Raw genomic sequence first — 14,471 nt, 5'->3', positions numbered from 1 at the left:
CTGTCTCCTCACCCAGCAAAGGTTCAAATGCACAAAGCACTTCATTATCAGCAGCTGCATATGGTGGGGTCCTTCTCCTCCTTTGATAACAGTGCATTTGTTTTCAGGCTATGAATGCATACGCAAGTGTCTGTTATGGTTTCTGTGGTCAGCCAGCAAGCCTCTGGTGGCCTAGACATGTATGGCGCCTCAAGGAGGAACCTCCTTTCTGTGGTACAGCAGCATTTAATTGGAACTGCCAAACTTGGAGGCAAAAGGGCAGACCAGTTTCAGTTATGGATGGTGTTGCCCATGAAATCCATCCATAGGTCACAGGAAGTCCAGCTTCCTGCCCAGATGTGATGGTCACCAACACTTGATTGGGTCAGCTGAGGTCTTGTCTAGCTGAGTGTCAAAAACCTCCATGGGTGGAGACTCTGCTTCTTCTCTGGGCAACTAACCTCTTGGTGACATTTTTTTTCCCTGACGGCCAGCTTGAAACTCCCAGTACAGAACTTGTGCTTGTTACCGCTTCTTGTTCTGGCCATTTCTATGGAGCAGAGCTTGGTTCTGTTGCCTCTGTAACTCCTCTCCAAGCACGTGTCAGCTGCTATCAGGTCAGCCCGAGCCCATCTCCAACAAGCCCACATCCCTCAGCCTCTCCTCATAGGCCCCTGTCATCTTGGTATCCTTGTGCCAGACCCGGGGGCACAGGGATGTCCCAACATCCCTCTTGAACTGGGGGATCCAGCACTGGAAACAACACCCCGGTACAGCCATTGACTATGTCAGAGCCCTGAGGGGATCGCTGGGACTGACTGCCCCTGGCCATCCCCGAGGGTCCCCCCCACCCCTGCCCTGGATCCCAGTTCAGATTTTACAGGCAAGTCGCTGACCTCTTTTTTGGTGTTAATGTGTCTAGAAACAGAGTTGCCTTAGAAAGGGCACTGAAACACCTAGCCCAACAAACATCTTCCACCTCAAGCTAGAAGGTGTTGCTTTAAAGTCTAAAATACTTCGTTTCTCCCTCAGGACCAGGTTTTCAGAACTGTCATCTTCTTGCAATCCTTTCCTTTAAAAAGTGATGCGGTGCAACACCCCCCACACTTGACTTTCAGAGGCAAACTCCAGGCTCTCCTGGGAAGGCTTTTACCACTGACTTGAGCTCACCCCAGATATTTGTCCGAGATCAGGTGAGCTGCAGGTACCGCGGTGTTTGCTGTGGACGAGCGCCCACCCTGTGTAACTCCCCTCCGCAGCTCTTGGGCCCCCAGAATGAAGGCTTGCCCCTGCTCTTCTGCAGAAGGTGAGCAGAGCACTTGGTGCCACAAACACATCAGGATTAGCACCCATTATTCGTAGCTTCATGGTTTTTCTGTGACAGCCAAGGTCAGAGCCACAGCACCACTCTTCTGGCCTGCTGACTGCCTTCTTCAGAAACACCCCACCGTTTGCAGGATTTTAGTAAGTGTGTGTGTGTGACATGCATGCAATGTAATGAATAATTAAGGCTTCTGAACGGTCATCACAGTGCACTGAATCAAATTCACTGGAAATTTTAAATATACCAAACGTGGCAGAACAATTTACCAATCTTATTTGTCGCATCTACTTCTACCACTTCTCACCCAGGCAAACATACTGTCCTTCAAGTTATTTTGATGTGCGCTGTGACTGAGATGTTCTACAGACTTTCCAAGTTTCAGTGGCTCCTTGTCAATGACAACAGGGACATTTCTCAGGTTTTATGTATAGTTGCTTATCTAACCAGTTAAACTATGCTTTAAGGTCCAACTGCTTCACACCATTAATTTAAGAATGCTTACTTCAATCTCCATGAGCAACATTGTGAGCCTTGCTGTTAACCATGCACCAGCTTCTACTATTTAAAGCATGACATGGTATAGCCCTGCTTGAGGAAAATCCGATGCACAAGATGCTGTAAAATTAGGGTTGTGTCTGAGAATGAGGGGAAGGTGCAGGAAAGACTCACTACAGCCAGCATCTGGGAGATGTGCAAACAAACGTGTTTCTCTGGAAAATGACCAGAAATGTGTGCCCGAGACTCTTCCCTGAAAACACCTCGGCTCAAGTGTGCAAAAACTTCACACAAGCACACTACTGTAGCTCCTGCGTAAGGGTAACCCACCTTCTGCACCGGTAAACCAAGGTCTTATGGCTGGCCATGGTCTTCAGCCACCTTATAAGGTCTACCACATTCGAACTGCTCACTCATCAAACACAGCTTGCTCATTGGTCTCACATCACTCTTTTCGTGTGCGTGGTCTAAAATATCTGTAAATATTAAACTTCAGCCACGGAGCTTTGGACAGCGTTTTAATTTGGAAAGGCTGGCACCTCTTTTTGAGATCACCTCTAGCCACACTTTGGATGCCCACACATGAACCATTTACCAGAAGCACGCTGGTTTGCCATACGGTGATCGCAGTGTTCCTTGCAGCCCTGGCCCCACGCTGAGAAGCAACAACGGCAGACATGGGCCAAACCCTGTGTACCTAGAGGAGAGGGATTCTGCCAAAAAAACGCACCCTGCTCAGGCATCTTTTCCTCCCATGGGAACTGGTGGAAACCCCATTTCTGTTACCACCTTCAAGCATTTACAACAGCAAATATACAGCCCTAGTTTATATTCTTCCGCCTTAAAAGTGAGAATCACCACGTAAAATGCTGCCCACACCTTCTGCACATATGCAAATATCTGCTCTACCTTGACCCCCAACAATGCCCACCATAAGGAAGTGTCAGTTTTGAGATAGTCCATGTTAAAAAACTCTTCAAAAGGTTTGTTAGGAGGAGGGGCAATAGCCAAATGATCCAGAGGACAGCCTGGTTCTTCTCCTGCTGTTCACATGAAGGCGGTCACGGCTTACAGCTGGCTGAGAGTTAATAACAAGGGCAAACAGATCAGGCTTGCAGCCTTCATTATTTCTCCATCATGTAAGAAGGTCTAAGGAGACTCGATGTACTGAGAAATGCACAGCTCCTGGATGTCATATCCACAGACCTATGAGGGATGCTGGGTCACCACGTCAAGTCCCTGCTTCCCAGGTGGCCAGACAGGTCCCACTGTTCCTATCTCTGCTGCTATCCAAAGACCTCCCCAGGTGCCAAGACCCACGTTGGTACAGAGAAGGCACTCGGAGCGCTCTCCCCTCTTCTCCACCACGTATGCAGTTCCTCTCTTTGGAGGGACAGACTTATGAGCACACTGAGTGGAGTGAAAATCTTTGCCCCTCTCGGGACACGGCTGTGAGATGTGATGAGCTAGGATGGTCTCCTGAAGCAGGGGACTTTTGGAGCAAACAGCTCCCGGCCTCTTCTGGGGACACCAACTTTTCATCTTTCTGATACAACGAAGAAAAAGGCACGAACCCAACTCCAGTGGCATTTCCACCCGCAAGTCTATTTCTACGCTCCTGCTGGACACAGCGCCGATCTGCCAGTCATGACAAACCTGACAGGCTCTGATACAGAGACTCGCAGAAATGTGTCCTTAGGTTTTCTGCACATGCACAACTGTGACTCACTTTCTGTGGTGACAAGTAGACAGAGGCAACCTGGCAAGCCCAGAGCAAACAAGTGGCATCACCAGCATGATGCATACATTTACAGGCATCATCATATTTCTCGATTAGCATTGCAACTGAAAAATTTCCAAGCCAAACAAGATGTGTGGGCAGGGCAAAGAGGTTGATACATTAGAAATTATGTTTCCTGACATATGCACTGTGTCAACAGCCATCTCATCCTGAACAGAGAGTAATCACTGACCCAAAATTTAGCATGTGCGGGTATCAGTGATCTGGCTGATTACGTCACATGAATGGGAATCATCGTCATCCAGAGGTGTAAAGAAAATGCTGCTTGAGAAACTCGTTTTTACCAAATGTTAAAGCAATTGACACGTTAAGTGCAGAGGGGGCATGTGTTGAACATGGACACTCCTAGTGAAAGCGGCTGACTGTTCACATGCAGCCTGTTGTATTGTCCCAAAATTACAGTTTGACCCACACACAGCAGGAATGGTGATCAAAACCCCATCCTGGTTAAGAGTTTAAAGGAAAGAGCAGCAACCTTACAGTGAGTAATTTGTCAGGAACGGGTAAGCAGACATTACAAGTGTTGTACAAATGGCAAGTCAAAAGGTGTATGTGACTGACAAGGGAAGCTGAAGGAATTAATGAAAGGCTCCACAGCCTTACAGGTAGCGGCATGCATGGGGCCACTTCAAGAGGCACAGAAGAAAGTCAGGAACAGCAGAGCACAAATATCATCTGCCTTCATCGTCTACTTCAGATTGCTTTTCTGTTTTGGGACCAGTGCTCTTATGGAAAAGTATTGATGCACAGGCACCTTCCACAGCCACCATGGTTACTTTCGGCCTTCCCCGAACTGGGATAGCTCCACAGTCGCAGGGTGTGAAGAGGGGGAGTGGCTGATAAGCCTCTGGCCCTGATTTCCACAATACTGACTCAGAGTGGACCAGCTGCCTCCGAGGCTGTCATCGCCACCACACCACTGCTGACATGCCAGGAAAGATGCAACCAATGTGACTCCGCAGATCGGCAGATCAGCAGGCGAGCAGGGATTAGCAGGTCCGTGGCAGGCGCGTTCGGAGTCGGCTGGGGACCGGGGACGCTGTCACGAGGCACGTGGGCGATGGGCGGCACGGTGCTGTGCCCCTCCTGGCAGCCATCACACCTCCTTCTTCTCTGCTGGGAGCCACGCTGGCGGGGGCGCAGCCGTATGCAGCAGCATGAGGCCACAGAGCGTCACGGCGAAGCCGACCCACCACAGAGGTGTCCACGTCTCCCCGAAGAGAAGCTTGCCCAGGATGGCCTGAAGGAAAAGACAGAGTCAAAGCTTTGCTGGGATGAGCTGCTCTAAAGCCTCCTGCTCTGCCAGAGCTGCAACGACTTCTGCTGGGAGAGCTGGCCCTGGAAAAAACCTGCTTGAGGAAACGCCTGCTGGGACCATCAACAGAAACGGCTGCTGCGGGTGATGCTGGAGATGACCTACTCTACCATCTAGCCTGGAAGCCATATTGTGGTCCCAAAGCAGAAGTTTGGCAGATGCGCGTGTGCTTTGCTGCCTTCCCAGCACCTCTCAGGAGCCACATCTCCAGTCGACTGGGCAACTCCAGTTGATAAAAAAACGCGCCTCACTGACTTGAGTTTTGGACACCACCATGAGCTAACTGCAAGTTGGAGCACAGAAACAAGACGGACAGCTGCTGAGAGTGAAAAGTGAGCAGAAAAACCCTGTGGGTCAAAAATGCTCTTGCTGTCACTACAGGCAGTGCATCTTCACACGCAGCTCGGGTAGCTTTGGCTTGTCACAGGTGAAGTGTTGCAAAGGAAAAGCAAAACTAAGCAAAGTTCCCAGCTCCATCTCTCACTGGCAATTAGAAAAGTTCAGCAAACCTCACAGCTGCTGCAAGGCACTGCGCTGGGCAGCAGCACCCTTCCTCCTACACCAACCACACAAGTCCTACAGCCTCTGCCATGAACAAGTGTCAGAGCAGCAGAGGCCCGATACAATTTCACATCTGCCTGCAACTCTCCCTTTGCTGCCAGCGATGCCGGTCATGCTGGGAGATGAGCTACGACCCGTTGCATCCAGTGTGACCATTCCCGCATCGCTGTGCTTCTCCAGGCGTCAGCACCTGGGGAAGGGATCTACTCACTGAAGAGATGAAGTTGGAGGCTGTTGTCGTCACAGAGGCAGCGGCTGAGGAGAAGGAGAGTCGCAGGGCTTTCGCAAAGACCGTCCACATCACCGCATTGCACGCAAACACCAAGCCAATACAGCCGATGCGAAGCAGCACAGGCAGCTGTAGGATGAAAGGGGAAAAAACCATGTATTTTCACCGACCGCTCATTCACCCTCACTACATCATGGGCACTTTAGAGCAAAACCTAACAGTGTGTGCTGGTTATACAGGAAGACGAATATATTAAATCACAGAAGGAAACGGAAGTGAGGAAACAGCCCTGGACAGAGCATGACCCTGGCACATCCTGCCATGAGCCCAGCCTCAGACTACCAGCAGAGAAGTGCTGGCACAGCGTACGGCAGGTGCCATGCCTAGAAGCCAAGCTCCAGAAAGCTCTCCAGCTCACGACGTGGTGCACATGCGATGCAGTGAAATGCCCTTCGCTCATTGCGAGATGTATGGAAAAGGGTGAAATTCAGCCCTACCAGAGACAAACACCAAAGATGTACGTGCTGGTGCTGCGTGTGGTCCAGGACCCATCTGTTGTGAATATCGGCTGAGACCAGTGCGGTCCCAAACCACCAGTCCTCACCACCTCCCATGACCTAGCCTGTCTTACTGCTGCAGTGAGGGCAGAGCAGGGTCCTCTGGGAGGAAAGACAGAGCTGAGGGCCTTCGTGCCATATTTTGCACACTTGCTGCAGAGCAGATTTACGGAGTGAGAGCTCTCTGCTCCTGCATTTAGCAGCAGCAAAACCACCTCTGAATTCAAGGACTTTCAAGGCCACCTAGGTTGGAATACCTCCCTCCTTAGCCAACCTGATAAGACATGTAACAGCCTCAGCCTGGAAAAAGGGCACAGTTTTACCTAAAAAGCCCTCGCCATTCACGGTCTCCTCCCACACCCATAGTTTTAGCTGCTGTGGCAATCTCCCTACCCCCTGGGTGTCAGGTACTTGATGTGAAGATACCAAGTGAGGAAATCACAGGCAGATCACGACTCTTGCAAACACTCAGGGAGCACACGAGGGCGAGGGAAAGCAAGGCTTTGTCTACACCCATAGCGATCATGCCTTCACAGCCTGTCACCTCTCTCAGGCCACGGTGGGATCCATCTTGCAGCAGACAGAAATGTAGGTGTGAAGCCACCAACACACGCAGCTGAGAGGTGGCACATGCTGCACGGGAATGGATGCACTGTGGGCCCTTGCCAGCCACCCAAATCAATGGGGGCCACCAACCGTGCTCTGCTCCCACTCAGAAGAAATTACTAACCGCAGGCTAGGGGAGGCCGCAGGGATTTCTGAAGCGATGTAGCAAGTACAAGGTTAAAAGGAAAAGACCATAAAGCAAATCCCTGGTCGACGCCTGGCGTGAGCTCTCGGAGGCTAACCCCATCCCAGACAGGGACAGTTACAGTGTTTGGCCTCATTTTGCCCCACTTGTGGCAAAGGTCTCCAAACTTTACCAGGGCAACGGCAAATGATCCAAAACGATTCCCACCAGTGAAGGACTTTGCTTCCCCACTGCTGCCCTGGCAAACCATGCCCAGCTGCTACCGGTCCTCTGAGGAAGAAACGTTCTGCTGTGTTACGGCTCACTGTGGGATGGGGTTTGCCTCCTGGCTTCACCCTCTGCCTGTGTAAGCAGATGGTTTTACCATGCCCAGGGCACTTACGACCATCCGCACGCACCTGCACTGGGTAGGCAGATTTGGGAGTAAAGAGATGAGGGGGGGAAACAATTCTCTGTGGTTCACCTCAGTTCAGTGTATTTCCAGATCAGAAAGAGCCTACCAAGGCACACTGCTGGAGAAAAAACACCTTAAGAAAAAGAGATCTTTCTACTGCCTTCAACATCTGCCCAAGGCTCCAGATAGGACGGAGCCCAGACTCCTCTCCCAGGTGCATTGGGATATGACAAGAGGCAGCAAGTGAAGATTGGAATGAGTGAAATTTTGATCGAATACAAGGAAAAACAAAGGTGATCAAACCCTGGAACAGAGGTCATGGGCTCTCCAACCTCAGAGGTATTCAAAACTTGACTGGAAGAGGTCATGAGCACCCTGTTGCAGAGCAGGGGTTGCACTAGAGACCTCCAGAGGTCCTGCCTGACTCGAATTAGTCTGTGGGTCTACCAGTGGTGGAGCAAAGCTGTTTTCCACCATCAAAGCAATTATGCAATCTTCAACAGTGACCCTGAACCCACGGGTTCCTCTTCCGATCTTCTGTTGCAGAGCCAGGGAAATCAGCCGCAGCGTGCTCTGCAGGTGGCATATGCCCAGCAGGAAGGTTTTCCTGAGAGAGGTCGAGTCCCTCTGCATCCCAGGCAGAGGAGTGGTCATCGCAATGGCATGCAGGCAGAGATACAGCTAGGTTCCCAGGTGTTCCCCACAAGGAAGGAGGGAGGTATAAATTCCTCCCCTGCCAATGGCTCAGCCGAGCCAACCCAATGAGTCAAGGATTACTGTTCTGATTGCTTTTCTAAGAGGAGATTAATTTCAGTGTACATTTCAGATAATCCAGAATCAGTCCTGAAGTGGCAGAGGTAATTTCAGATGAAGTTTGACAGGGGAGAGGGGAAAGTAAATGAAAACTTTTGTTCAAGTGAAATGACCCCTTCTGGTCACACCACTCTCAGGCTGGGCCATCACCACACATCCTCCTGGCTGGGAAATACGTCTTTGTGCTGCAGTTGAGTATCCTGCTACCCTACGTCAGAATCTCTTAGAAGCGTCAATACACTTTTAACATTTGCTGCTGCTTTGGACACTGTGCAAGTGGTGGCTTCTCTCTTCGTTTTAGATTTCTGTAGCTCTTCCTCAAACACAAAACTCCTTGAGAACAATATTATTATTAAACTTTTTTGTTCTGCAATTATCAGGAGAAAAAATAAAGGTAGATGGAGTGGTGGGAGGTAGGGAATTACCCGTTTCGCTTCCCCTTCCGGTGGTATTGGGAGGAAAAACGGCTTGGGGAAAGTTTGTCGTCTCCCCTGAAACACCTGTGTCTTTGCTGGGATGGGATTTGTTGTAAGAATTTGGCACTTGTATCTCTTTAACTCGAACTGGTATCCAACTAATATTAATTGGCATGCCTTTAATCAAAACATCAGAAAATAAAAAGGAGGAGAAAAAGATCCCGGAATAACTCTCTGATATTCCTCATGAATTATGGAGCACTTCTGGAGATGAAGTAGGACTGTTAAGATAGCTGAACCTTTGGTAATCCAAAAAAAAGGAGGGACACCTCCTTCTAGTCAACAATATCCAATAGTTTCAGAAGCAATTCCTAGCATTGGTAAGCAAATTGATAAATTCTTAAAAGACAGAATTCTAAAAGAATGTAGAAGCCCTTATAATACCCCAGTTCTACCGGTAAGTAAAAACAGGTTGGACAATGACAGAGACCCTGAATATAGGTTTATTCAAGATCTAGAAGCAGTTAATGAGCATGTTATTGCACCCCATCCAGTTGTTCCAGACCCGAGTTTGATATTAACTCAAATACCACCTTGGGGCCAGTATTACACTGTGCTTGATTTAACAGGAGCCTTTTTTAGCATACCAATAGCAGAACAAAGTCAACATATTTTTGCCTTTACTTGGCAAGGGAAACAGTTAACCTGGACATGATTGCCGCAAGGTTTTACTAGTTGACCCACTATTTTCTCTCAGATTTTGTGAAATTATTTACAAGATTTAAATTTTCCCTGTTTGTCTGTTCTTGTACAATATGCAGATGATCTTTTACCTGTAAGACAAAAGAAAATTGTATACGTGATACTAAATACTTGTGTTGTCAATTGGTACAGAAGGGTCATTGAGTTTCTCCATTCAAACTGCAACTTTGCCAGACTAAGGTAAAGTAACTGGGATTTTTATTAAGTCCAGGAAAAAGAGAAATTGATCCTGAAAGAGTTAAAATAATACAGGAACCGCCAAGACCTACCACTAAGAAGCAGGTATTAAGTTAAGGGTATTTTTAGGGCAAGTTGGATTTTGCAGACCTTGGATTCCCAGATTCAGTGAAATAGCAAAACCGTTGCATGAAGCAACTAGGAATGAGGAGGTGGAACCTACAGCATGGGGATCTGAAAGACATAAAGCTTTTCGGACACTAAAAAGTGCCCTGTTGAACACCCCAGCATTAGGACTCCCTGATTACACCAAACCCTTTAAACTCTATTGTCATGAGATAAAAGGGAACAGCCAGAGGAGTTTTAGTCCAGACTTTAGGGCCTCATGAAAGACCAGTAGCTTATTTTTCAGCTACTTTAGATCTTGTAGTTAAAGCAACTCCGTTTTGTATCAGGGCAATTGCAGCTGCAGCTGAGATGGTAGAAAAATCTAGGTCAATCGTTTTAGGACACGCACTAATCGTATGCGTACCCCATGAGGTGGATATTTTGTTAAAACAACATGCTGAGAAGTCACTTTCAGCCCAAAGGGCACATCGTTATGAACTGGTGTTACTATTAGCTGACAATTTGAAATTGGAAAGGTGCAACACGCTTAACCCTACCACACGGTTACCTTTGCCAACTGATGGTGAAAAAGATACGCAGCAAATTTTAACCTTTACTGGCAAGTCTCGAGATGACATAACAGATCAACCACTTGATGACCCGGAGATGAGTCTTTTTATGGATGGATCATCATATTATGATAAAGGACGATGGATGGTGTGTTTTGCGGTGATGACAGAGACAACAGTATTGATTGCTGGACCTTTACCTTTGTCTTTGGGGGCACAAGGTGTGGAAGTTGTCTCACCGACAGAAGCAGCCAGGTACGCAAAAGGAAAAAAAGTGAATATTTATACTGACTCAAAATATGCTTTTGGAGTGTGTCATGCAACAGGTGCCCTTTGGAAAGAGAGAGGATTTGCACTGCTCACGGAAAGCAGATTAAAGATTTACTGGAAGCGATTCAATCGCCAACAGCTTTAGCGGTAATATATACTAAAGCTCACACAGGAAAACAAGATGCCATCTCAAGACGTAAACACTTGGCTGATCAAGCAGCTCGAGCGGCTGCAAGACACTGCAACCTTCTTATGGCTGCACTGCAAACAAAGGAAGAATGGGCGAGCCCAATGGACATGTGCCAACTCTATGAATCCTTAACCGAAGATGAACGATCCTTATTGGAAGACTAGGAGCTCAAAGGTGAGGAGAGCAATGGATGTTGAACAACAAGCCCTCTATTGCCAAAAAGGTATTTACTACCCTTAACCCGTTGGTTCCATGATAAAACTCACAGAGGACCGGAGAGCATAGCCTCCAAAAGCCAAAGACTGTGAGCAGCGCCAGGAATTTACACTGCAGCACGAAGAATTTGTGAGAACTGTAAACTCTGCAAGCAATATGCTACATTGTGAATTAACCTGCCACAAGGTAAAAGGCCTCCGGCCACCTTTCCTTTTCAAAAGCTCCAAACTGATTATGCTGAGATGCCTAAGACTCTGGGTTATGCATACTTGTTAGTGATTGTAGATCAGTTATCCGGATGGGTAGAAGCTTTCCCAACAAGAAAGGATGATTCAAAATCAGTGGTTAAGATTTTGTTAAAACAATTAATTCCACAATACGGTGTTCCAGGAATAATTGACTCAGACAGGGAAGCACACTTTACGGCAGCTATTTTGGTTCAAATATATCACGCGTTAGGAATTAGACAACAATTACACACCCCTTATCATCCAGAGTCCTCTGGCCAAGTAGAAAGGATTAATAGAACCATTAAGAAGTTAGTTAAGGTTTGTAAACAAACTGGATTAAAATGGCCAGAAGCTTTGAACTTAGTTCTATGGGATATTAGAAACACTCCAAGAGAGCCTATAGGAGTGTCCCCTGCAGAAATTCTTTTTGGTAGACATCTTGCCATTCCAGGGACTTACATTCCAGCAAAAACTAGCCTTTTGGATGGAGATGAACAAATCACTCAATACCTTTTGTACCTCCAGGATTCTTTTTCCCAGAGGAGAAATCATGCCTACTGGTATCAAGGTATATCTCCTGAAGTCCAGGTAAATGATATAGAACCAGGAGATAAAGTTTATGCAAAAAATTACAAGTGGAAAAATGGATTCGAACCAAAATGGGAAGGACCATACACTGTACTATTAACCTCTTTTTATGCTGTTAAGGTTGCTGAGAAAGAGACCTGGATCCATCATTCTCACGTCCGGAAAGATACTGAAGTCCAAACCTAGCTACCTGGTTAAAGAAAGCTTTAGTGTCCTTATTTTTTTGTTGTAATAATGGTTGGTTGTCTGTTTCTGATTTTTCAATGTATAGTGACTCGTTTTATGTCAATTGCTAAGAAGTGTCAAAAAGAAGTTTGGAAATACAGTAATTCGTAATTGCAGGGATGCAATAAAAACAAAAGGAGGGAATGTTAGAGACTGATTACAGAGAAGACTGATTATGACTACAGAATAGAATAAAATCACAGAACTAGAACATAGACTCCATTGTGTGAATACAAGTGTGTTAAGAAACCATACGATCATGGAATGCTGCTCTCAGTTGTCCCCTGCACAGGCCTTACCATGGCTGGGTTAAAAACCAACTCACCTAGCATAAGATAAGCAGGTGTAGCAAGACTAATGTCATAGGTCAATAGGTTAAATTTTAGAAATAGCAGTAAGTTTAATAGAACATCTTGAAATCTCCCAGAGTCTTTCTCAGGATTGGACCCAACAGAACTCACAGAAGAAGATAAAAGACAGATGACGACCCTGAGACGACCCTGAAACCAAGTGGGACCTGAAACCAGCAAGGGAGAATTCTGCTAAGACAGAAGAATAGAGAGAACTTAATAAATGATGTACTTAAAGAGACGGAACAGTTGCTTAGAAACTTATGAAGATTCTAGACTTCATGTAATCTGTTTAAGAAATGTACTGGTTTAGGGAGTTGAGCTTTGCCACTCACTGAGGTGATGGCCCAACTCTGAGTTGTGAATAAAGCAATACCTAGTGTAACCCACTCGTGTGAGAGTAAAATCTTTAACACTGTGTCCAGTGTTTGAGTATCTTCAAGGATGGAGACCCCACCACCTCTCTGGGCCAGTGCTCAGTCGCCCAACACAGTGAAAAAGTGTTTCCGGGTGCTGAGGTGAACCTCCTGTGTTTCAGTTTGTGCCCACTGTCTCCAGTCCTGTAGCTGGGCACCGCCGGGAAGAGCCTGGCCCCGTCCTCTGTGCGCCCTCCCTTCAGGTATTCACACACACTGACGGGATCCCCCCGAGCCCTCTCTTCTCCTGGCTGAACAGTCCCAGCTCTCTCCGCCTCTCCTCGTAGGAGGGATGCTCTGGTCCCTTCGTCACCTCCGTGGGCCTTTGCTGGCCTCTCTCCAGTAGCTCCGTATCTTTTCTGTACTGGGGAGCCCAGCAGTGGACACGGTGCTCCAGGTGTGGCCTCACCAGCGCTGAGCAGAAGGGAAGGATCACCTCCCTCGACCTGCTGGCAACTCTCCACCTCAGTGGAGACAATTCTGTCAGCACCTTCAAAAAAAGCCACACCAAGAAACCTCCAACAAATGGGCAATATTTCTATAAATTTCAAAGGAGAAAAATACTCAGAAAAGATGATGCCAACGTTTTCAGTAATTCCATGCTCTGCTTTTCTGTCAGTGCAGAGCACAATCTTTTAGGGGGAGGGACTGAGAAGAGTATAATTTATATTTTTTGATTTATATTTTATGATTCTCCGCCCTGCCACCTCCTCTGATATATCAGCAAGGATCAACAGCATTGGCAAGTACTGAGTTTTTGCTTTTTTAACCATCTCTAACAACCACGAAAGTTGATTTTCTTTCTTCCTGCTGCGAGGCTGCATTCTTTCACACCTAGTGTCTCTCGCTCGTGGGTTTTCACCTTTGGGTTTGAAGTCCAAGCGTACACTTCCCACATGAATAACCGCCCCTGCCCTACACCCAGACGAGCCTCCCGGCCGCGTTCCCACGGCGCGGGTCAGCTGCCCGCCTCAGCATCTCCCCTTCGCACCCAGCCTGGCGCACGTCTCCACCCCCGCCGTGCCTGCGCAGGAGTTCACTTCTCTGGGTAAGGGCACGGCCTTTTCCAGGTGAAAGGTGGGCAGTCCCGTGCAACCTTCGGCACGGAGCGCTCTGAGAGACGCCACCGAGATGGGGCCCATCCCCCGCCAGCGCCCAGGGCACCCACGGAGAGCATCGGCGGAGCAGCTCGGTGGGAGCCGACCCCTCCGCCTCTCCGCTCCTGCCGCCCACCGACACAACGCCATTAGCGAAACGGCGGGCTGGGAGGCAGCGCCTGATGCTCCAGCGCGCCGCGTCCCGCTCCCCAAGTCAAGCTACCAGAAAAGCACCGCAAACGGGCTGCGTGGCGTGGCGCCGGGCCCTCCCGCTCCGCCCCGCCCCAGCGGGCCTGCTGCCGGCTGCCCCTCGGCGAGGCCTTAGTCAGCCCCCGGGGGCGGTGAGTCAGGGCTCGGCCCTCGGCGGCCGCCCCGCTTTCCCAGCAACTCCCTCCGCGTGCAGCTCCCGGAAGAACCCGAGCGCTGCTCCCCCGTCACGGACGCGATACCAGGCGAAGGCCTGACGGCTGCGCAACGCGCGTTAGCCCGTGGAAGTCCCTTCCCTCGCCGACTTCCTCGTTCCTTACCCAGTCTCCGGCCGCCGCCCCGCCCGGCCCCAGCGCCAGCTTCGCCGCGGCGGCCGCCGCCGCCCCCAGCAGCCCCGCGGCCGCCGCCGCCGCCCCGCCGCCCGCTCGCAT

The 14,471-nt window shown here is 48.8% G+C and overlaps 1 protein-coding gene across 1 annotated transcript in view; it reads right to left on the bottom strand.

Moving 5' to 3' along the window:
* The window catches only part of TGM4 (transglutaminase 4), a 36,001-nt gene extending 21,530 nt beyond the window's left edge, over positions 1–14,471 (bottom strand). The window contains 2 exon segments of the mRNA XM_075418827.1: positions 5,687–5,833; positions 14,361–14,471. Of these exon segments, the coding sequence (XP_075274942.1) occupies positions 5,687–5,833; positions 14,361–14,471 (258 nt within the window).

This window comes from Opisthocomus hoazin, chromosome 4, assembly GCF_030867145.1.
Source record: "Opisthocomus hoazin isolate bOpiHoa1 chromosome 4, bOpiHoa1.hap1, whole genome shotgun sequence".
Classification (NCBI taxonomy): Eukaryota; Metazoa; Chordata; class Aves; order Opisthocomiformes; family Opisthocomidae; genus Opisthocomus; species Opisthocomus hoazin.
The sequence above is the reverse complement of the archived record's forward strand: the minus strand, read 5'-3'. Positions and strand labels throughout refer to the sequence as shown.